This window comes from Mobula hypostoma, chromosome 3 (assembly GCF_963921235.1).
Source record: "Mobula hypostoma chromosome 3, sMobHyp1.1, whole genome shotgun sequence".
Classification (NCBI taxonomy): domain Eukaryota; kingdom Metazoa; phylum Chordata; class Chondrichthyes; order Myliobatiformes; family Myliobatidae; genus Mobula; species Mobula hypostoma.
In genome coordinates, this window is record NC_086099.1 from 171,652,861 (window position 1) to 171,676,296 (window position 23,436).

The 23,436-nt window shown below is 39.3% G+C and overlaps 1 protein-coding gene across 1 annotated transcript in view; it reads left to right on the top strand.

The window, feature by feature from the left end:
* Positions 1 to 23,436, top strand: part of LOC134343758 (V-type proton ATPase 116 kDa subunit a 1-like) — a 106,263-nt gene that overhangs the window by 20,700 nt on the left and 62,127 nt on the right. The window contains exons 7-10 of the mRNA XM_063042498.1: positions 946 to 1,028; positions 1,113 to 1,206; positions 8,642 to 8,854; positions 11,669 to 11,819. Of these exons, the coding sequence (XP_062898568.1) occupies positions 946 to 1,028; positions 1,113 to 1,206; positions 8,642 to 8,854; positions 11,669 to 11,819 (541 nt within the window). The remainder of the gene's footprint in view (positions 1 to 945; positions 1,029 to 1,112; positions 1,207 to 8,641; positions 8,855 to 11,668; positions 11,820 to 23,436) is intronic.

Consider the following 23,436-nt stretch of genomic DNA (forward strand, 5'->3'; position numbering starts at 1 on the left):
TATCCAGACAACGTCCTGCTGAAGTTCCACTGTGCTCTCTCCAGTACACGCCAATTTTCCATAGTGTGGTTACCTGAAGTACACACGGTATCATACAGGTGTGACCTAATGAAGGTCTGAACATTAAGTTGTAACATGGTGTCCCTGCTCTTGTGCTACTGAGAACAAAATTCAAAATTATCCAAAGAAAATCCTGAGAAAAGGAATTATAACAGGCAATTTCATTTAAGAATAGTATTGCACAGAAACAAGAACCTCTGTCTGTAATGTGAATTTAGTGACCACTTCTAGTGAAAACAGAGATAGGAGTTTAGTTTCACAATTCTATTAAACATATTTTCTCTGAGAACAGCATCCACATTAAGCAAGCGATCTGTGATCTTTTGGTGGTGTCGTAGACTGTCATACCCCTGAAGCTTGTGATACATGAACCTGTCAAGTTCACCAATGAACTTGAGCAAAACATTGTTTCTGGTGCACGACCTAAGACTCAGAAATTTCAAGACAATATTGGCAGAACTATTTTTGAAAGATGGTTGAATGTTCATGCTGGGCTCCGAAATAATTACATATCCTTCAGCAATAGCCTTAGGTATTTTTCATGCTTTACTGATTATTCTGTACAGGAAATGAAAACTGGCATTGACTTAGCCTTTATAAGTGCCCTTTTGAATATATTATGTACATACGTAACATGAAATACTAAGAAACGGTGAGGATAACTTTAGAAAATAATCCTCTGTCAGGAAATAAACACAATTGGATTTATGCCCTGAATGATTTTGCCCTTCACTGAAGTTCATGAAGAATAACATTAGTTACTGAGAAATAACTGTGTTTGACTCAGTATTGTTTCCCATAGAACAAATTAGCTTGTAATCAACCACAATGTCATCCAAATATATTCAGATGAATAGTTATATTTTTCCCTTTCTTTATTCACAGGACGATTTCATCGGTAAAGATGTGTTCATAGTCTTCTTCCAAGGCGAACAGTTTAAAAACAAAGTGAAAAAAATATGTGATGGGTGAGCACAGTAATGAGTAAATCTCCTTCACAGAAGAATGATTTAAGGCAGAGTTTAAACTGCTCATTTTCTTTCTTATTATAGGTTCCATGCCACAGTGTATCCTTGCCCGGAAACCCTGCATGAAAGAATGGAAATGAGTGTTGATGTAAATATGCGAATTGAGGACATTAACATGGTATGTTCAAAAACAAATCCAAGAAACACAGGATAAGATGTTAATGTCCCTCATGCCAATGGGTTGTGAGCACTTGCTCGAGACTGCCTTGATGTTGGAAGTGGCACAGGGTTGGCACGCTGGGGTTTTTAAGTGGGCACCCTCCTTCACCGATTAGCCCACTACATCTCCAGAGGGCTCAGTGATAACTTCTGGCATCCCATTGTGTCTTCCCACTCTCTTGATGCTATCTTGGAGCCCAGGAGAGGTCGTTTTGCTTAAACCTAAGCCAGTGGCATATTCTTTCCACTTCCTTCTGATGTGGCTCCTATGGCTTGCCATAGAGTCTGATCATGAATCCCAATTTTCTTCAGGAATTTGATGGCGGATGTGGCTATAAACCCCCTACAACCCACTTCCACAGGACAAACTTTGGTTTTCCAGCCCCGTCGCTGAGCTTCAGCTGCTAGGTCTACATAGTGTAACCTCTAGCACTCATATGCTTCAGCCACTGAATCCTCTCACGGGACTGTGAGTTTCACAATGTAGGTGATCTGTAATGAACTGGACCAGAAGAATGCTGTGTAGAAGTGGACAGGTAGTCAAAGTCAAAGTCAAGTTTATTGTCATCTGCACAAGTACGTGTCTGCTCAGGTGCAATGAAAAAGCTACGAGCACAGTATTATTGAATTTCTCATACAAATGGAGGGTGCAATAGTTCAATCTAACACCAGTGTATTATGCCTAAATAATAGAGACTACAATGGAATGAGGGAGGATTTGGCTAGTGCAGTCTGGGAACACAGGCTATATGGTGGGAAGTTGAGGAACAGTGGAAGACTTTCAAAGAGATTTTTCACGGTGCCCAACAAAAATATATTCCAGTTAAAAGCAAAGACAGTAAGGGCGGGGAGAGCCAGCCTTGGATATCTAAGGAAATAAAAGAAGACATCAAACTAAAAGTTCGTGTATACAAGGTCGCCCAGAGTAGTGGGAAACCGGAAGACTGGGAAATTATATAAAGTGGAAAAGGGTAGCTAAAGTGATTGGGTTTCATCTCCTAAATTACAGAGAAAGGTTGAACAAGTTAGGTCTTTATTCTTTGAAGCGTAGAAGGTTGAGGGGGGACTTGATAGAGGTGATTAAAATTATGAAGGGGTTTGATAGGGTTGACATGGATAGGCTTTTTCCATTGAGAGTGGGGAAGATTCAAACAAGAGGACATGAGTTGAGAGTTAAAGGATAAAAGTTTAGGGGTAACATGAGGGGGAACTTTTTTACTCAGAGAGTGGTAGCTGTGTGGAACGAGCTTCCCGCAGAAGTGGTTGAGGCAGGTTTGATGTTGTCATTTAAAGTTAAATTGGATAGATATATGGACAGGAGAGGAATGGAGGCTTATGGACTGAGTGCAAGTCAGTGGGATTAGGTGAGAGTAAGAGTTCGGCACGGACTAGAAGGGCCGAGATGGCTTGTTTCCGTGCTGTAATTGTTATATGGTTATATGGTTATTGTAGGTCCCTTGGAAGATGAGAAGGGGTAATTGATAATGGGTAATGAGGAAATGGCAGAGGTTTTGAATGACTAACCTGTGTCCTTCATGGTGGAGGACACATCTAACATGCCAAAGAGAGATGTTATTGATGCGATGTGAGGTGAGGACCTCGATACAATAGCTATCACTAAAGAGATAGTGCTGAGCAAACTTGTGGGCCTGAAGATAGATAAGTCCACCCGGTCCTGATGGAATGCATCCTAGGGTACTGAAAGAAATGGCAGATGTTATTGTAGAGGCTTTGGTGATGATTTACTAAAATTTACTGGACTCTGGGCCAGTCCCAGCAGATTGGAAGATGGCAAATGTCACACCACAGTTCAAAAAAGGATGTAGGCAAAAGGCAGGTAACTATAGGCCAGTTAGTTTAACATCCGTAGTGGGGAAAATACTTGAAGCTATCACTAAAGAAGAAATAGTGAGGCATCTGGAAAAAATGGATCCGTCAGGCAGATACGGAATGAATTCAGCAAAGGCAAGTCCTGTTTGACAAACGTACTGGAGTTCTTTGAGGATATAATGAGCACAGTGGAAAGAGAGGAACAAATGATGTTAGTTACTTGGATTTCCAGAAGGTGTTCATTAAGGTGCCACATAAAAAACTTATCCTTAAGATAAGGATGCATAAGGTTGGGGGTGATGTATTAGCATGGATAGAGGATTCGTAAATTAATAGAAAACAGAGAGTTGGGATATATGGTTTTACTCTGGTTGGCAATCAGTGCTGGGCCCGCAACTGTTCACAACATACTTTTATGTTCTGGAAGAGGGGACCCAGTGTAGTGTATCTAAGTTTGCTGATGATACTGAATTGAGTGGAAAAGCAAATTTTGCAGAAGATACGGAGAATCTGCAGAGAGATATAGATAGGTTAAGTGAGTGGGCAAGGGTCTGGCAAATGGAGTACAATGTTGGTAAATGCAAGGTCATCCACTTTGGAAGGAGTAGATTGTTATTTAAATGTAAAAAATTGCAGCATACTGCCAAATGAGGCAGTGGAGGCTACCTGAGGAAATATATTTAAGACAAGGTTGGATAGATGTTTGCATAGTAGGGAATTAAGGGTTTTGGGGAAAAGGCAGATAGGTGGGGATGAGTCCATGGCCAGATCAGCACCCGAAACATCAAACGTTCATAAGAAAAACATAAATTATACACAGTTTTTATCAGAAAAAGCACAATTAGAACAAAAAAAAATCATTGTAGTGCAAAGCGCTAGGGTTTACGCGGGTAGATTCGCTCCTTGGGCCTCCATTATAGGGGCACTACCACAGTATAGTGATTGACATGACACTATTACAGCTCAGGGTTTCAGAGTTTCAAGTTCAGTGGTGGCACCATCTGTAAGGAGTTTGTACGTTATCCCCGTGACTACTCAGGTTTCCTCCAGGTGCTCCAGTTTCCTCACACAGGCCAGAGCAGTAGGTTAATTGGTCAGTGTAAACTGCCCTGTAAATAGGCAGGTTGTCGGGTGCTGCAGCTTGTTGAGCAGTGAAGGGCCTGTTCCACACTGTATCTCTAAATAAAATAAATAAATTACTGAGTTCCACAGGTTTATCTCATTGCATCTGTCATTGGAAAAAATTTTGCAGCTTGCCTGCTTCAAGGCAACTTGAATGTTTCAGACGCATGCCAGAGGCACACACTATGTAACCAGTGAGGTTCAAACTCCAAGCACACATGAGGAAGTTGCCATTGAAGAACAATAGACAAAGACGGAATCAGCACCCACTTCCATCTCCACCATTCCCTGCACGATTCCTCAACAGTCCCAGTCTCACTAAAGATGAGAGTGTGAGAATTGCACTGCATGGCATCGGGCATCATTCATATGATTGTGATTGCCTGTCCATTACTTCACATTTTACGTATCTGCCCACATTAAGTGAATGAAGAGAATACCAATCTGAACAAGGCTATGTCCTGCCCTAAACTCCACCCAGCCACCATGAATTATAGTGACAAATCATGAGAGAATATCTCAACCTATATTTTTGAGTAAACGCCCCCTATGCTTTAGGTATAACCTTATGAGAAAATTTGTAACTTTGTTCTCAATTTCCAGTATACACACAGAGTTTAACTTATTCACCACTTTCCTACTTAGCCACAGCCTTCACATCCTATCTGCACAGATATTTTCCTACCATATGAGTATCTCATACTAAGTTGAGAAAGGCCAACTAAGTTCATTGAAAACACTTGTCACTTTAGTAGATACTGAATATTATCTTGTGTTGCTATCACCTTCTAGGAATCTGCATGTATATCAATGTTGGCTGTAGAGATGTAAGATTACTTCCCACGCAGCTCTTGCTTCCTACACCATAACCATCTTTTACAACAGAAAACACATTAGTGATCTGGCCTGAATTTGGTTCAAATAAATTTGGCTAGCAGTAAGCAAGCTAAAGTTCTAGTTTCGCTGTTTCAACGCCAAGAGTTAAACATTTTCCCTATCAAACCACAGTTGGAATAAAAAATTTTTGATGAAATTTATTAAAAAATGAAAAGTTGTGAAAAGTTGGGTCAATATCACAAATGACCTGACTTGGTCCAACCAAGCAAAGTTCACTACCAAGAAGGCCCACCAGTGCCTTTACTTCCTGAGAAAACGAAAGAAATTTGGCCTGTACCCTAAAACCCTCACTAATTTTATAGATGCACCATAGAAAGCATTCTTCTAGGGTGCATCACAATCTGGTATGGAAGCTGTCCTGTCCAAGACTGAAAGAAGCTGCAGAAAATTGTGAACACGGCGCAGCACATCACACAAACCAATCTTCCATCTGTGGACTCACTTTACACTGCACACTGTCGGAGCAGTGCTGCCAGGATAATCAAGGACACGACCCACCCAGCCAACACACTTTTCGTCCCTCTTCCCTCTGGGAGAAGGCTCAGGAGCTTGAAGGCTCGTACGGCCAGATTTGGGAACAGCTTCTTTCCAACTGTAATAAGACTACTGAACGGATCCTGACCTGGATCTGGGCCGTACCCTCCAAATATCTGGACCTGCCTCTCGGTATTTTTTTGCACTACCTTACTTCCCATTTTTCTATCTTCTATTTACAAACAATATTTACTAATTTTAACTATTTTTAATATTTAATATTTGTAATCCAGGGAGTGTGAAGCGCAGAATCAAATATCGCTGTGATGATTGTACGTTCTAGTACCAATTGTATGGCGATAAAAAAGTATAAAGTGTAAAGTGTAAAGTAATTCATATGAGATCCATTTATCAGATGAAATCTTAAGAAGCTTGACTTTTTTACACCATAGTAGTCTTGTCAGACTATCAGTTCATTCTGGTTCTGAACAGTGCAATCTAATCAATCCCACTTCCTCCTCTTCTTCCTGTGAATATGAAAGAGCTCGTAAGGGTGTAACACTTAGCGTAAAACGAGACATAATTAAGTATTTCAATTGTGGTGAACGAAGTAAGGACAAAGTGAGTTTGGCTTGTGGAAGTTGACGAAGATGATGTTGAAGAGGTTTTGGTTTCCACATGATGTAATTTGACCCTTGCCAAATCTATTTTGTGATTTCAATATACAGGGAAAGGAGCAGAAGTTGCGACACTATTGGTTCTATCTGAGGTATCACAATAGCCCTTTCTTTTTCTTTTTCTTTTAGTTTGGGTAGATTCGTTTTTTTTAGGGGATATATTTTTTTTCTTTTTCATTTTTTTATGATATTTTTGTATTTTATGTATACTCTTTATATATTTTATTGTTAATCTGTGTGATTTTGGGAGGTTTATTAACTAGGTCTTACCTGACTGTATACTTTTATAATAATTATTATTAATTAATACAATCCCAATTGCTCTGTACTTATTTTTTGTAATATGTATGATGTTGAAACTGATAAAAAGATTGAAAAAGAAAGAGGTTTTGGCATCCCATGACCAAGAACTGATAAATGAAGAGCTGATACAATTGGAAGAGGAAAGGATAACAATCAAAACCGAATGCAGTAGCGAACGGACCGAAAGTGAAGTCGTCCAGGAACTGAACGTGAAGCAACTGCGTGAGATTTTCGCTTCAATGATTGCAGAAAAGTATGACTTTAATTTTGAAAGAGTACATCAGTTTAGGGCATATTTGCAAGATGGTTTGAGTGCTTACAAAGAACTGTATGATAGAAAGATGCGCGAGGCTAAGCAGTCAAGCATACTGTCATTTTTCAAGCCTTCCACATCAGCCACAGCAGACAACGAACCTCGACCTTTGACATCGAAGCAGGCAGACATAGAAGAAGATGACCTGCCTACCCTGATGGAAATAGACGACGATGAGATGACACCCCAGTGTCCCACCACCCCAGCGGTCCCAACCTCCAGGCCACAGCCCGATACATTGCCGCGGAGAATGCAGCAGTAGCCGGGACTCACCCAGCACATCTTTAAGAAAAAAGCCCAGCTTTCATGGGGGACAAGGCAAGGCTGTCCATTAAGTCCTTTGTTGTTTAATTTAATATTAGAACCCCTTGCTATTGCTTTTCGTGAGGTTAAAAATATCCATGGGATTTTTGTGAATGAGACCATGCATAAGATCGCTCTTTACGCTGACAATTTATTGGTTTATATATCTAATCCTGACGAATCTATTCCTGCCTTGCTAAAATTATTTAATGAATTTGGAGATTTTTCAGGATATAAAATAAATTTTAGTAAAAGTGAATTGTTTCCTTTAAATGATTCTGTCTCTATATATGATAATACTCCTTTTAAAGTCATGGATTCTTTTAGATATTTAGGTATTATAATTACTAAAAAATATAAGGATCTTTATAAAGCCAACTTTGTTCCTTTAGTAGACTCTATGAAGTATTTATTTAGTAGATGGAGTCCACTTACATTTTCACTTGTTGGTCATATTCATATAGTTAAAATGATGATTTTACCAAAATTTTTATATTTATTTCAGAATATCCCTGTTTTTTTGACTAGGAAGTTTTTTGATCGGAGTGATTCTATTATTTTATTTTTTATTTGAAATAATAAAAGACCAAGAATTAGTAAATGTCACTTATAAAAATTGAAAAAGGATGGAGGTCTTGCTTTGCCGAATCTAAGAATGTATTATTGGGCTGTTAATATGCAATACATGTCTTTTTGGTTATGTTGGGGTGATAAGAGTGATCAGCCAATTTGGGTAGACCTGGAACCGAAAGTTGTAAAACAGTTTTATTTAACCTCGTTATTGGGAGCTGCTTTACCTGTACAATTAGCTAAAATTGTTCGTTTAAACCTATATCCTGTGATTAAGTATTCTTTACAAATTTGGCTCCAGTTCCGCCATTTTTTTAATCTTAAAGAATTTAAACTTTGTAGTTTAATTTATTGAAATTACTTTTTTAAGCCTTCTTTGAGTGATCCAATTCTTTTACTTTGGAAAAATAAAGGTATTAATTCTTTTTTGGATTTATTTAAAGAAGATAGATTGATGTCTTTTGAACAATTAATTGATAAATATTCTCTTTCATACTCACACTTTCTGCAATACCTTCAAGTTAGACATGAGCTGAGCTTCTGTGCATTTCTAACATTTTCTCTTTTTATTTTCGGGTTTCTAGCTTCTACAGATACACACCTTTTGCTTAGGATTTGTACTTTTCCTTTCCTCTAATTAAATCTGCTCAATGTCATTCATATACAGTTTACTCAGAGTTCACAAGTTTTCAATGAGCTTTTGCCAAAAACCTTCATATCCATTGCTGCACTTAATAATTTCTTGAATGATTGATCTGAGCATTAACCAAGAATATTAGTTCCGTGCTTCAATTCCTAACATAACAGTTCACCTCATTTTATTTACTCTGATGAGATTGGATCCAACACTTAATTTAATTTAAATTTAATTTTAAAATGATTTTTTTTTTTTATTTTTCTGACAGATACTTGTCCAGACAGAGAAACACCGTAAGAACTTACTGCTCTCTGCTGCTAAGGATATTTACAAGTGGAATGTTAAAGTAAAGAAGATGAAGGCAATTTATTACACACTAAATCTCTGTAACATCGATATCACCCAGAAGTGTTTGATAGCTGAAATCTGGTGTCCTGCTACAGACCTTAAGAAAGTTCACTGCACATTAATAAAAGAAGCGGTAAGTATTTCAGAAGTGTCAAAAAATAAGGAAACTAAATTTAGTTGTGACTCTATAACTGCCTTGAGAATTGTCAGTTGACCTACAAGCTTTGTTGTAAAACTGTCATTAATTTATATTTATGCTATCATTATTCTCTGTGTGTGTTTTAATCATGCCAATAATCAGCTTTGAGTTTGCAGTTTAAAGGTTGAGCTAATTGTCATTAACCATTCTGGAGTGTATGAGGATTTGTATAATACAGGTATAATATATAGTTATTCTGCAGTTAATGAGGCTTAAAAAAAGAATTAGAACGATTTCTCGCATTCAAAATATCTAAAAGTGCAGAGCAGAGAGGGATTTCTGCACCACTGACAACATGGGATGGAGCCAAAGAATTAGTGATGGAGAAAGGTTTTTAATAGGGGGAAAATAATCATATCCTGGAAGAAGTAAGGGGAATTTCAGAAGCAACACACACACAAAATGCTGGAGGAAATCAGCAGCTCCATTAGCATTTAGGGAGTAGAATGAACACTTGGCGTTTGGGACAGTGACCCTTCATCAGGACCCGAAATGTCAAAAATCTTCATGAAAGATCTCAGCCCAAAACATTTCCTGTTCATTTCTCTCCATAGATGCTGGCTGACATTTTGTGAGTGTGTTGCTCCAGATTTCTAGCCTCCGCAGAATCTGTTGTGTCAGGAGAATTTCAGACGGAGTTTTGAAATCTAAAGAGCTTGTGTTTAAAAGAATGGCTGGAAGACTGATGAGGGAATGAGGAGCAAGAACTGCACATATATTTGGATGAAATAGGCTTTAGTGAGAGCATGGTTTCATATTATGAAGCCGTTGAATACAAAGGCGAGAACTTTAACCCAAAGGGTACATGGATTTAATTAAATGTACCAAACTGAAGAAAATTTGATCCTGTCACATGAAATGTTATGGAGCAAGCAAACGAAATGCTGCAAACCATACATCCACTGCTCTGTAGCAACCTTACAGCACTCAACACTGAGGCTGCAAAATTCAGAGTGGTCTGTTGCATTGCCTTTGTGAAGCCACAGATCCTTCCTCCAGCTGTTCAGTGAGCAGGTGCAGGGCAGGAAAATTGAGCAGGCAACCTATTCTGCCTCTTCTCACCTAGCAAATCAATGAAATGAGTCCAAAAGAAAGCACAAGAAACCACATTCCCAATTCCCATTCACCGAAAGACCCACACTCACCTTATCATTCTCACTGGCAGTTACACGGCTGATTTGACTACAACGTAGAAGTAAATGCCACCACTAAATAAACATTCCCAATTTATAAATTAATTAATGAATGCTTGCTTAAGCAACACTTGTACTGGAATGGTTTAGGCGGCGCACGGCTGAAATGCCTACCCGACTAGGGACAAAGGACAAAGTACTCACCATGAAAGAATGAAATATTTCTTCCTAATTGAGGGCAGATAAAAAGACAAAAAAAGGTGAAAACACTCAGTAAGTCAGACAGCATCTGCACAAAGCAAGGAAAAGCTGAATTAAAGATTAAGGTCTTTGGCTTTTCACCAGTTTTGATATGAAGGATGACAGTCAATCTGTAATGCATGAGAGCTGATTTACAGCATGATAATCACTTTATAATATATGCGGATTGGATTATTCAGTACCATAGAGCATTTGGTGTGTAATCACCGACAACACTTATGCTGCCATACATGTATATGGATTAGTCATATTCATCACGCAGTTCACAGAAGCTGGAATGCTGACCTACAGTAACTTTGCACTGTGTGAGACATGATAGTGATGAATCATCATTCTGCAGTGAATAGGAACTGGATAGGTATTGATCACTTCACAGTGATTTAGTGATTAGGTTATTCTTTAGACTGCATATATGGTCACTCTCATCTGAACATCCTAAGCAGAAACAGAGATTAGCAGAAAGAGCGGTTCATTAAAAAAAATGAAAGGAAGCGATTAAATTAGGAAGAATAGATTATGCTGAATTCTGTGAGAGTCTATCTGAAGTGTTGCACAAAATTTTCAGCCTGACGTGTAGATCTAATATTATCCAGTCAGTTCACTCGCAATGTTTATTCCAGTCACATATGTGAATAGCAGCTCATGAAAAATGGATAACCAATACAGTTAAAAGAAAAAGGCAAATTTGGCCTTTTTGCTTTGGAGTTATTGATCTTTGACAGGGCATGCTGGCAATGTTTTGTGCATAGATAACATAGTCGATGAGCCATTCCTATTGTTCAACATTTTCCTTCTGGGTGCTCTTTCATGTTTTTTCTCTCTCTGTATTGATTGCTGTACCCCTCGTCTGATCGGTTAAACAACTCCCCAGTCAGCCTGCTTTTTTATTTGATTCAAATTTTCCTGCCCTCTCCTCTTTCTTTCCTGCTCCACCATCATTAATTTATCTTTCAAAAGCTGGGAGGATGGGCAAACTAGTCACGATTTCAACATACCCTCCCCCCCCCCCCCGCACTGCAGCTCATTATATCATTGCTGTTCTGGTCCCTTTTTGACTAGTTATTTTCATTTCCTGCTAATGTAAGTCCAGTACTATTCTGTCTCTGAGAGTTTACATCAGACTACACAGTGACACAGTGCATGGATCAGAAGAACATGTTTGATGAACTCAATTCACCAGCCACATTATTGTTAAGCATTGTTCACATTTCAGACTCACAACATAAGCTCTTTAAAACTAATTGTCAAAAGATAGGGCATTTAAAGAGAAAAGTATTCAATTTATTTGCCTGTTACACTCAAGTCTTTACTAAGGTACATTGATGACACAACTGATAAGTTTTTTTTTCTCTAGGTCCGCAACGGTTCCATTATGCCTCCTATTTTGAACAGAATAGAGGCAAAACTAACCCCTCCAACATATAACAAGACAAACACGTTTACTGAGGGCTTTCAAAACATTGTCGATGCATATGGGGTTGGAAACTATCGAGAAGTTAATCCAGGTAAAGTGCTTAATATTTTTAAGTGCTTATATTCAGTTGCTTACGTAAAAAGTGGAGAAGTCATATCGCCACAGGATAAAATTTTCCTTAGGCCACACTTGGAGTAGTGTATACAGTTCCGGTCACAACATTACAGGAAGAATGTGAAGGTTTTGTAGAGGATGCAAAAGAGATTCACCAGGAGGTTGCCTGGCTTAGGAAGTGTTTGACAAATTTGGATTGTTTACTTTGGAGGCTGAGTGGTGACCTGATAAAGGTATATATACTTCTGAGAGGCATTGATAGGATAAATAGTCAGAGTCATTTTCCCAGGGTGGAAATCTCAAATAGCAGAGGGTATAGCTTTAAGCTGAAAGGGCAGAAGTTTTAAGTTTTTACACTGAGAGTGGTAGGTACCAGGGAGATGATGGAAGCAGATACAAAGAAGATAGCAACATTTAAGAGGCATTTAGGAAGCTGTATAAACAGACAGGGACTGGAAGGATATACAGTACTGCAAGCTCAGTGCAGGCAGATGTGCAGTTTACATTGGCATTATGGTCGGCACATGTATAAAAGATCAAAGGGTCTGATCCTCTGCCCTGCTATCACTCAAACTGTGGTGGTTGATGAAATGCATTTAAATGCTTGCTGGTCTTTACAGTTTATTGCAATTTAGTTTTTTTATTTATCCAGTCGCTATCATATTTTTATAAATAGGACTGCACATGATATAAAGCTGTCATCTGCTACAGAGCAAAAAATTATCAGCTTAATCTCCATTCCTGCTGAAAGCTTAATACCACATGTGGAAATTGATCTGATCACCAATAATACAATCAAAACTTATAGCCTTTATCCTCTCAAAAGTACTTCTTTGGATATCAACATGATTGCTTGTCTTTTTGTAATCCTAAATTCATATGATATACTCAGTATAGTTGCAATAGCATTATTGTCAATGAAATAAAGACCAGAGGGTCATTGCTTGATATTGGCTGTACATTAGCGCAAAGTAGATACCAGTAAATTGGTAGCTCATTTTATATCTCTATCAGCTTTTATTTCTATTGACTATAAAATGCAAACAAAACACCCAGGGTTCTCTTCTCAAGTGATTGTACTGAAAACCAAAGAAGTTAAAACAGCCAGTCAGAGGTTTCAGAAAATGACTCGTCTCCTGCCGTCCCAAAGCCTTTCCACCATCTACAAGGCACAATCAGAGGCAAAAATGGAAAAATCTCCACTTGCCTGGGGATTACTCTATTACTATCAATGACAAAGCAGCCCTCTTGATTGGCACCCCATCAATCACAAAAATATCCATTCCCTCCACCACTGACACCCTGTCACAATTGCCTTTATCATGTGCAAAATGCATTGTAGTTAGTTCATTTTTAAATCAGTGATTTGGAAGGAAAGAGGCAGTAGGAACATAGGAACACCAGGTTCTTATTACAGTCATACACTTGGAAATGAATATGGATTCTTTCATTGCCTCTTTGTCCAGATCCTGGAAAACTGTATCCAATACTTTTGACTTTATTGCCCAAATTATATAATAAAGTATAATAAACAGGAGCCACATTAGTGTAATAGATAGCGCAATGCTCTTACAGCTCGGGGGATCAGAGTTCAAAGTTCAATTCCAACACCGACTGTAAGTTTGTACATCCTTCCCATGAGTACATGGGTTTTCTTTGGGCGCTCCGGTTTCCTCCCACAATCCAAAGACATGCCAGTTAGCACATTCATGGATCATTTTAAATTGTTCTGTGATTAGGCTAGGGTTAAATAGACTGGTTGCTGGGTGTGCAGTTCTTTGGGCCAGGAAGGCCAATTTCACACTGCACATATCTCTGAATAAAATATAATAATCTGGTCCAATGCATTCAGAAATAGACTAGTAGCTTAATAATTACTTATTATTAATTATTATACAGGCCCCTGCAGGTTAGAAACTCTCAACTTATAGATATCCCCAACATATAACAGAGCTCCTATCATTCAGTAATTTTGTGCCCTGTTGTATGACGTGGGCGGTTGTCGTCTTTCCATGACCATGATTGTTCTTGGCAAATTTTTCTAATGAAGTGGTTTGCCATTGCCTTCTTCTGGGCAGTGTCTTTACAAGACAGGTCACCACAGCCAATATGAATACTCTTCAGAGGTTGTCTGCTGATGTCAGTGGTTGCACAACCAAGACATGTGTTAGGCACCAGCTGCTCACATAACCATCTACCAGCTGCTCCCATAGCTTCACGCAACCCTGTTCCGGGGGCTAAGCAGGTGCTACACCTTGCCCAACAGTGACTCTCAGGCTAGCAGAGGGAAGGAGCACCTGACACCTCCTTTGGTAGAGATGTATCTCCACCATCCACCTCTATAATAATATTAAATTCCGAAGTCTGATGTATTTTACTCTGTCTCCTGTACTTTTAGTGAGTGTTCTTTTGATGCCACTCATTACTGTGGATGTGTGGTTACCATATCAAGTATGTATTTTGTGACTAACAGACAAAATCGATTGAGGACATCTATAAAAGTAGGAACTTTCATTACCCAGGGATGACCTGACACAGAAAAAACCTCATTTCAAATATGTTTAATAATTGGAATCTTTTATCTATTTACTTTGGAGGATGTGAGCCCAATGCCTATCAGCACTTGAGAAGGTGGAGATGAGTCATCTCTTGAACTGCTGCAGTTCCCCTGGTGAATGTATTCTGCTGGGCACACTGTTCCAGGATTTACAGCTGATGGTGATTCTCAATGTGAGATCTGGAGAGCAAGTGGCTGTCCTTATTGTCTGCAATTCCTGTCCCTTGTCATTCACAGAAGCTCTTAACACCAATAATATTAGATTTTATCAAACTAATATGCATTATTCTAAGCCGTATGGCTGTTTTTGTTTACAGCATAAGTATTCTCATTCCAGCTCACTATTGCTAATCAGCTTTAGTTTCACGCTGCAGTACTTTAGTTTCTTCAATCAACTCCTTTCTTATGAAGTCTTATTTTCAGATATTTAAATGAAATCTCTTCTATTTTATGTTAGCTGTTTATTCATCACATGACACCCGATAAGCTGACTTATATCAAATGTTTCTTAGTTTTTATTCACATTTTCCATGTCCCTAGACTCTCACTATATCTCCCAGTAATGAACAACCGTCCTCAGAATCAGACGTTGTGAAGTTTGTTGTTTTGTAGGACCTTGCAATACATAATAACAGAAACTATAATTACAATAAGAAGTTCATTGTCCATTCAGAAATCTAATGGCAGAGGGGAAGAAGCCATTCCTGAGACACTGAGTTTGTACCCTCAGGCTCCTGTACCTCCTTCCTGATGGTAGCAATGTGAAGAGAGTATGTCCTGGGTGATGGAGGTCCTTAATGACGGATGTCGTCTTTTTGAAGCATCACCTTTAGAAGGTGTTCTGGATGCTGAAGAGGTTGGTGCCCGTGATGGAACTGGCTGTGTTTACAACAACGTCCTTGACACAACCAGTTAAAATATTCTCCAAAGTACTGTAGAAATTTGCAACTGAATTTAGTGACATACCAATTCTCTTCAAATTCCTAGTAAGATATCATCACTGTCCTGCCTTGTTTGTAATTTCATCAATATGTTGAACCCAGGATAGACCCTCAGAGAAGTTGAAACCCAGGAACTTGAAACTGCTCACCTTTTCCACTTCTGATCCCTTGATGAGGACTGGTGTGTGATCCCTCAACTTCCCTTTCCTGAAGTCCATGATCAATTCTTTGGTTTTACTGACATTGAGTGCAAGCTTGTTGCTGTGACACCACTCAACTGGCTGATCTATCTTGCACCTGTACATCTCCTCGTCACCATCTGAAATTCTGCCCACAATATTTGTGTCATCAACAAATTTACAGATAGCATCTGAGTTATGCCTAGCCACACAGTCACGGGTGTAGACGGAGTAGAGCAGTGGGCTAAGCATGCATCCTTGTGGTGCACCAGCATTGATTGTCAACGAGGAGGATATGTTATGGCTGATCCGCACAACCTTCGGTCTTCCAGTGAGGAAGTCAAGGATCCAGTTGCAGAAGGAGGTACAGAGACCCAGGTTTTGGAGCTTATTGATTATAACTGAAGGTACGATTGATTGCACACTGAGCTGTAGTCAAAAACTAAGCAGCCTGATGTAGGTATTACTATTATCCAGGTGATCCAAGACCCAGTGGGAAGTTGGAACACATTCTTTATTTACTTATCGGACCAGGTCAAGCTCTGATGTGGGCAACAATCCCAGAGGAAAGCACCAATGAACTACCATTCAAAGTTCAAGGACCTTTAGTTTCCACATCTGTGCACTAAAACAGAGAAGTCAGAAATACATTGGGTGTCAGATTCCACTGCATCAGACCTTGCTGTCAGCCGTTGTATTAACACTGAGTTTAGCGGGAGCTCCTGAATAGACTGAGCTAAAGGACTGGAAGCACTTTGCATCTAGCCCTTCAGTATTACTGTAGCCAAAGATAGTATACAGGTCACTCCATTCATTTGAATAAGATTACTGGCTTTTATTTAAAAAGGTAAATTGACGTTAAGTAATTCATTTTCTTTCGATTTACATTTCTATCACTCTTACTAGACAACGGGGTGACCCGTTGGGGCACCCTTTGAGAGAAGGGTAGTGCAGTCTGATATGACCAGAATGAACATTAAATTTTCCTGAATGCTATTGGTATCGCTTTGCTTTGGAAACTGAAGTAGAAAACCTCAGTTTATTAAAGAAGAGCGACGCATAGCAAAGCAAATATAGCTCCTCCGCGTTTAATGAAGGACACTTTTGATGGCATCATTTCTGGTTTATCTGCCACCCTTGTGCCTCTCATTGTCATTCTAGAGACGTGCAGTTCTTTCATCCGCTGTCTCTTCATCTCTTCTGCTGTTTGTTCTTTGTCTCTCATCCTGGAGATGTGCATTTCTCAGCTCCTTTGTCTCTTCCTCTCTCCTCCTTCTCTGCCTGTTTTTGTCACTCTGGAGATGTGCAGCCCTTTCATCCCCCATCCCTTCATCTCTTCTGCTGTTTGTTGTTTGTCTCTGATCCTGGAGTCGTGCATGCCTCTCCTCCTCTGTCTCCTCTTCTCTCATCTTTTTTTGTCCTGACTCTTTGATCCTGGAGTCGTGCGGCCCTGGCCTCATCCGATTCTTGTTCTCTCCCTCCCCTTGCCGCTTCCCGACGACATTTGGCATCATCTCTTGACCATAATGTCCCCCTTCCCTTTCCACGCGGCATAATTAGGCTGACCATTTTTTTTACCCCAATGCTGGATAGAAGATACGAAGCACTAACACCAAAGAATGCTGATTATTCTTGATGATGTGGTTGGCGCTCTCCTAAATGGACGTGATATAGTCACCGCTGTCCTTTGACTGCACCAAAGGGCTTTATGGGTGTCTCGAAGTACGTCATTACAATAAGATGTAATTATCTCTTATTGATGGGTGGCAGTTAGATCTGTCCCAATCCTGCACATGCTGATGGTGATTAGCAGAATGTGACCCCTCGAAATAGAGCTGCCCTGCCCTTTTGCTCTGGTAGGTGTCGCTGCTGAGGCTGGCCGTGCGCAATCGCATGCGTTGAGCTGTCGCATCCCAATTTCCATGATGGCTGATCGGGTCTTGGGTGAAAGGGAGCCTGTTAATTTTTGGCAAATGAGCAATTTTATACAAATATGTAACCCTGAACTTTGCCTGCATTCTGTAAGTGAGCGCATTTTAATTCGATTTAGCCAAAAAAAGTGCTGCTGTAATGCACCGTTTGCACTAATTGGAGGTCACAAACAGACAGACAGACAGACAGAACATAAGAGTTTTAGTAGTATATAGATCCTTAATTACTATTTTAATAACATATATCTATTAGAACTGTTCTTAATGAAAAAGTTCTTAAAAATAGAGAGGTTAAGAGCATATTGCCATTTGTGTCGCAAATCAATCAGCAAGTGATGGAACTCCAGAATCGGTACCATATTTCTTCTTCATCTTGAGTTACAGCTGAATTGCATATTAATAGTGATGTATTTCATGAATTTGCCATTCTACTTCCAGGAATATAGGTTTATTTATGCAGTATAAATCCATTATCTAAAACTATTGTTCTGGCTTATTTTATCTAACAAACTGCTGCTTACAATGTTCTGGATTGTAAATTGCTACATCTCAAGGCTCAGTGTCAATTAATGCACTAAGGACAAAAGATTTGGAGAGCAGTGATTAGATATTGATTTGGTTTGAATTCACCTGCATCAGGGTATCAGGTCAAGCTTTTTACCAGAAGCCATTAGAATGTCATGCGCTATCATGGGCTCTCTGACACTTCATTCCCTTTGTACTTTTGATCAGATATTGGTTAATGAGAAGTTCCACAAGTGCCAACAAGTCATATTAAAATGCTAAAGAGTTTTTAGATCATAATAGGCTGCATTTCATGGATGCTGCTTGGGAAATGCCAATTTATCCCAGTGTCTTGATTTTTGCGCACATACAGTACATACACTTACAGACAAACCTTATGCAAGGTCTTGTACAATTCTGAGGTGCCAAACATGATACACATGTGAAACAAGTGTGTGGTCATGACAAGAGAAAGGGAAGGAAGGAGGGACATGTTTTAACTTGAACATATATAGTAGAAGTCAGAAATATGTTGGGAGTTAGAGTCCAATGCATCAGGTCTCGCACTCAGTATTTATCACTGAGTTTAGCAGGAGCTCCTGAAAACATAGAACATAGAACAGTACAGCACAGTACAGGCCCTTTGGCCCACATTGTTGTGCTGACCCTCAAACCCTGCCTCCCATATAACCCCCCACCTTAAATTCCTCCATATACCTGTCTAGTAGTCTCTTAAATTTCACTAGTGTATCTGCCTCCACCACTGACTCAGGCAGTGTATTCCACGCACCAACCACTCTCTGAGTGAAAAACCTTCCTCTAATATCCCCCTTGAACTTCCCACCCCTTACCTTAAAGCCATGTCCCCTTGTATTGAGCAGTGGTGCCCTGGGGAAGAGGCACTGGCTATCCACTCTATCTATCCCTCTTAATATCTTGTATACCTCTATCAAGTCTCCTCTCATCCTCCTTCTCCCCAAAGAGTAAAGCCCTAGCTCCCTTAAGACTGAGCTAAAGGACTGGAGGCACTTTGCATCTAGCTCTTCAGTAGCCAAAGCTGGTATACAAGTCACTCCATTCATTTGAACAAGTATAGTGGCTTTTATTTAAAAAGATAAATTTAGGATAAGTCATTTTCTTTATTTTCTTTGATATTGCATTTTTATTGCTCTTATTTCTAATTACTATTTTATTAACATAAACCTCTTATAATTGTTCTTAATTAAAACATTCTTAAAAATAGAGAGAAGGAAGTGTGATATGAGAAGGCGAATTAGTTATGGGCGTACCATCATCTACAGTAATTCCCCAATCCATCCTTATCTGGCAGCAACTTCTGCCACATAATATGTATATGGTACAGATTCCAGAGTGAGGGGAGAAAGAAAGGAATGTCTCACCATATCTGAAAGTTCAGATCCACCAAGTGGCATTTAGCAGTTTACAGATGTTAAGGGGTGGGTGGGCATAAGGTGAATTATTCCACAGAGATGGCATTTGATAGGCTGAGGGAAAAGGGGATAGACTGTGTATCATTTTCTCAATAGTCAAGATCACACACCACTTCTGCATCACTTGATAACCATGATGGGGCAGCCTTTGAACAAATGTTCATGTAGGTATATGAACTTTGAGAAGATAGGGCATTAACATACTGTCTGAAAGTCTGCCTGACCTGTCCAAGAATAAGAGAAAGTTCAAGTCATTAAATACTTTCAGCTCTACATTCAAGGCAATCCTGTCACAAGTGGATGAATAGATCTTTTGCAGAAGTTAAAAGATTTCTGAAACCACTGACTTTGAAAATATTGGCTTCTGGATGCATTGATCATCGGACAATTAAGCTAGGTGTTTGTCTCCTTGGAGATACTTGGGACATAGTCTTTCTCCTCATTTTTCCCTCTGTCCCATTAAAACACCCTTCCCTTTAACCTCTGTCCTTTTGCTCCTCTTCTTGCTGGAAGCCCAGGAAGCCAGTATCCATACCATGATTGTAAATTCCAGTGCATTTTTAATTGCAACATCTCCATCAAATGATTTCTTTAAATAGCTTAGGTCCAACATTTTTTCCTGTCCTACTCTGTAAACTGGGCGTTTAACAAGTCACTGATCTGTATATGTATATCATATCTCTGATTTAATCACAAAGAAAGATTAACTGACCATTGGCTGGAAATTGCTTCACACCAAGCACTTTGCCTCGGGCACAATGTGGTTAATTTTACCCCTCTATTTAATCACACATTTCATAAAGTAACCTCCCCAATAAAATTGTTAGGCCGACAACTCTTACTCATTATTTAGATTTTCAATTTTATTGACAGCTTCATCAACAAAAACTGACTAAAATGTGGGTGGTGCTGGTAATTAAGATCATGGTACTAATAAAGGAAGATCGGTCAACCCATCATGGATCATCTAACCATAAGGTCCATAAAGGTACCCCATCTCAGTGCCAGTTTCTCCACGCTTCCATTATATACTTTACTGGTCTGAAATTATCTAAGAAACAGAAATTTCCTGTTCCATCCCAATTCAGACAAAACACAATATTTGTCAACTGTTTCAATAACATTCAAATCATTCCCTCTAGTATGTCTAAGGTTTCATTTCAAACTGTTAGTTCAGCATCAGAACAGATAATTAATAACGAGACTTCCATCTTATTTCCACACAACATTTGATAGCACAGCGGCAGCTACCATGAAGACTTCTCATCCTCGGTGTTAATATTATTAATCCCATCACTGAATACACTGACTCTCTAGAAAGTTAAAGATCATGACAATTATGTCCAAGAGCATGATTTTCTTCCAATTTCACTCTGCAATTTCCATTTTCTGCGATATGGCTTTGCCCCACCTCCTGCTTATGGTGTCCTTGAACTACTATCAGAAGCAATGGCTGCTTTGGAATTGGACCTCACGTCCACTTAGTCTTAGCACTTACTATAAAACAAAATGCTCCACAAATCAGTCCAAGTATATAACCAGTGCTGAGATTTGAAGCAATAGATAAGAAAATAAATTTTTAAGAAGCATTAATGTTTCAACCCTAATATAAAGCATACAAAATGTATTTTATTCCTAATAGTTCAAAGTTGCACTTGAAATCTTTCAACCTAATGGACATATTATCCCGCCATTATATTAAACCAACTTTTTTTTAACAAATTTGTTGTGTATTGTAAGTATACGCTGTTATACTGTTAGAGTTGTCCAGAGTTGCTAATTAAAAGCAGCACATGACAAAACACCCCAGGCAGTGTATGGAAGCATCTATTTGTTGATGCCGTAACTGAGGCAACAACTTGCATAAGACAATGCAGTGGAGTGGCCCCAGTGAGTGCAATTACCAACTTGGAGCCAAGTTGCATTTGAGATTGCGCTGGTCTTCAGTCGTAACACTATGGTGGGAGTTTCAGCTGAGACTCATTTGCATAATTACATGAGTATTTGGGGTAACTGAAGAATAGACCCGTTTTCCTGGAGAGGCAGGGAAATTATTTCTGGTAGTGACTAAAAAGGCAGAGAGTGGTCCGTGGAATATGAAAGCAGATGGAATGCGAGGTCAGGAAATACAGTAACTTTCAGTGAACAGTTACTAGTTGAGCAATGGTACTTCTTTATTAATCACAATTGATTCAAACAATGCAAAGATCTGCTACATAGTTCCAAGCAGCTCTTAAGTTAACACTTCATTAACTCTTAAGTTTCACAATTCTTTTAGTTATAGGGATCTGATTTACTGTTGCAACTTCGAAAATCCCCTTCTTATATTCAAACATTACCCACACGATGAACCTGTGCATTCTCCATGAGCCCTTCTCCAAGTGCTTGACTCAGGGTTTTCTTCCGTGTTTGCTCTCAGGAGTTACTGGTCATCTCATATATATACCTTTACATATCATTCAAACACTGCTTTGTTCCTTATTCCCATTTTCACAGCTATAATATCAATCCTTATCCATACAAATAAACATTTCTTTAACTTCTTTCGATCCTGCTGACAAAATTCTACATTTATTCCAATTATTTGGTTCCTTAGTTACCAAAACGTTTGTTTGTGCTTTGTTGCAATTTATCAAATTGTCCATTTCACAAGGCATCATTTCCAAAATAGCCCCATTCATTTGTTCTGCCCTCCAGAAAGCTCACAGTGGAATAGTTTACAATGGGATAGCTCACAGTGCTGTAAAACCGTTTCAGCTAAGTTCTCAGTTACAGTTTGATTAGGTGTTGATTACATGACCTTCCTTAATTGTGCTTATTTGATCTGTGTTTTCCAGCATCTCTTCCTAATCATTAGAGTGTCTTCCCAGAGCCTGATGGGATACTTGATATTGATCTAGTTTCTATACCAGTAACTGTCCACTGATGATTATTCACTGGCCTTGTTTTCCACTTGCCTTCATTATCCATGGACCACTCTGTGCCATTACAGTCACCGTCAGAGAAAAGACACTACCAGAAATAGTTTTTCTTCCTCTCCAGTCTACTCTTCAATCACCCCAATTGCTCCAGTTCATGGAAGAATTTATTTGCGTGATTTTGCAATGAGTTTCAGCAGACACTTCAGCCATAATATTACTTTATATAAATTGTATATAAATTTGCATAGTTGTGGGGAAAAAGCAGGTAGGTGGAGATGAGTCCATGGTCATGATCTTATTGAATGGTGGAGCGGACTCAATGGGCTAGATGACCTACTCCTGCTCCTATTCCTTATGTTCTTATGTAATATGGAAGACCAGGGCAATTTCAAATGCAGCTTAGCCTCTCATTTGTAATTGCTCTCATGGTGGCAACTCTACCACAATACCTTTAGGAAGTTGCTAACTCAGCTACATTATCAACAAACAGGTACTTCCATACAGTACATATGACATATAGATGTCAAGGCATTTCATACATATATCCTCAAACAATGCTTGGTACGAAGCTGCCTCAGAAGGAATCAAGGCAGATGACCAACAGTTTGTTCAAAGAGGTAGATTTGAAGAGGTATCTTAAAGGTGTAGAGCTAGATACAAAGGCAGATACTATCAAGAATGAGGCACTCACATCTACAATGATGAAATGCTTTGAGAGGGTGGTCATGACCAGAATCAACTGCCTCAGCAAGAACCTGGACCCACTGCAATTTGCCTATCACCACAATAGGACTACGGCTCAAACTCAATGGCTTTCACACTGCCTTAGATCACCTGGACAATACAGATGCCTACATCAGGATGCTGTTCGTTGACTATAGCTCAGCATTTAACACTATCATTCCTACAGTCCAGATCGATAAACTACAGAACCTGGGACTCTGTACCTCCCTCTACAATTGGATCCTCAACTTCCTAACCGGAAGGCCACAATCTGAGCAGATTGGTATTAATAACTGTTCCTCACTGACAATCAACACTGGTGCACCTCAGGGATGTGTGCTAAGCCTACTCTCTCTATACCCAGGACTGTGTGGCTAGGTATATCTG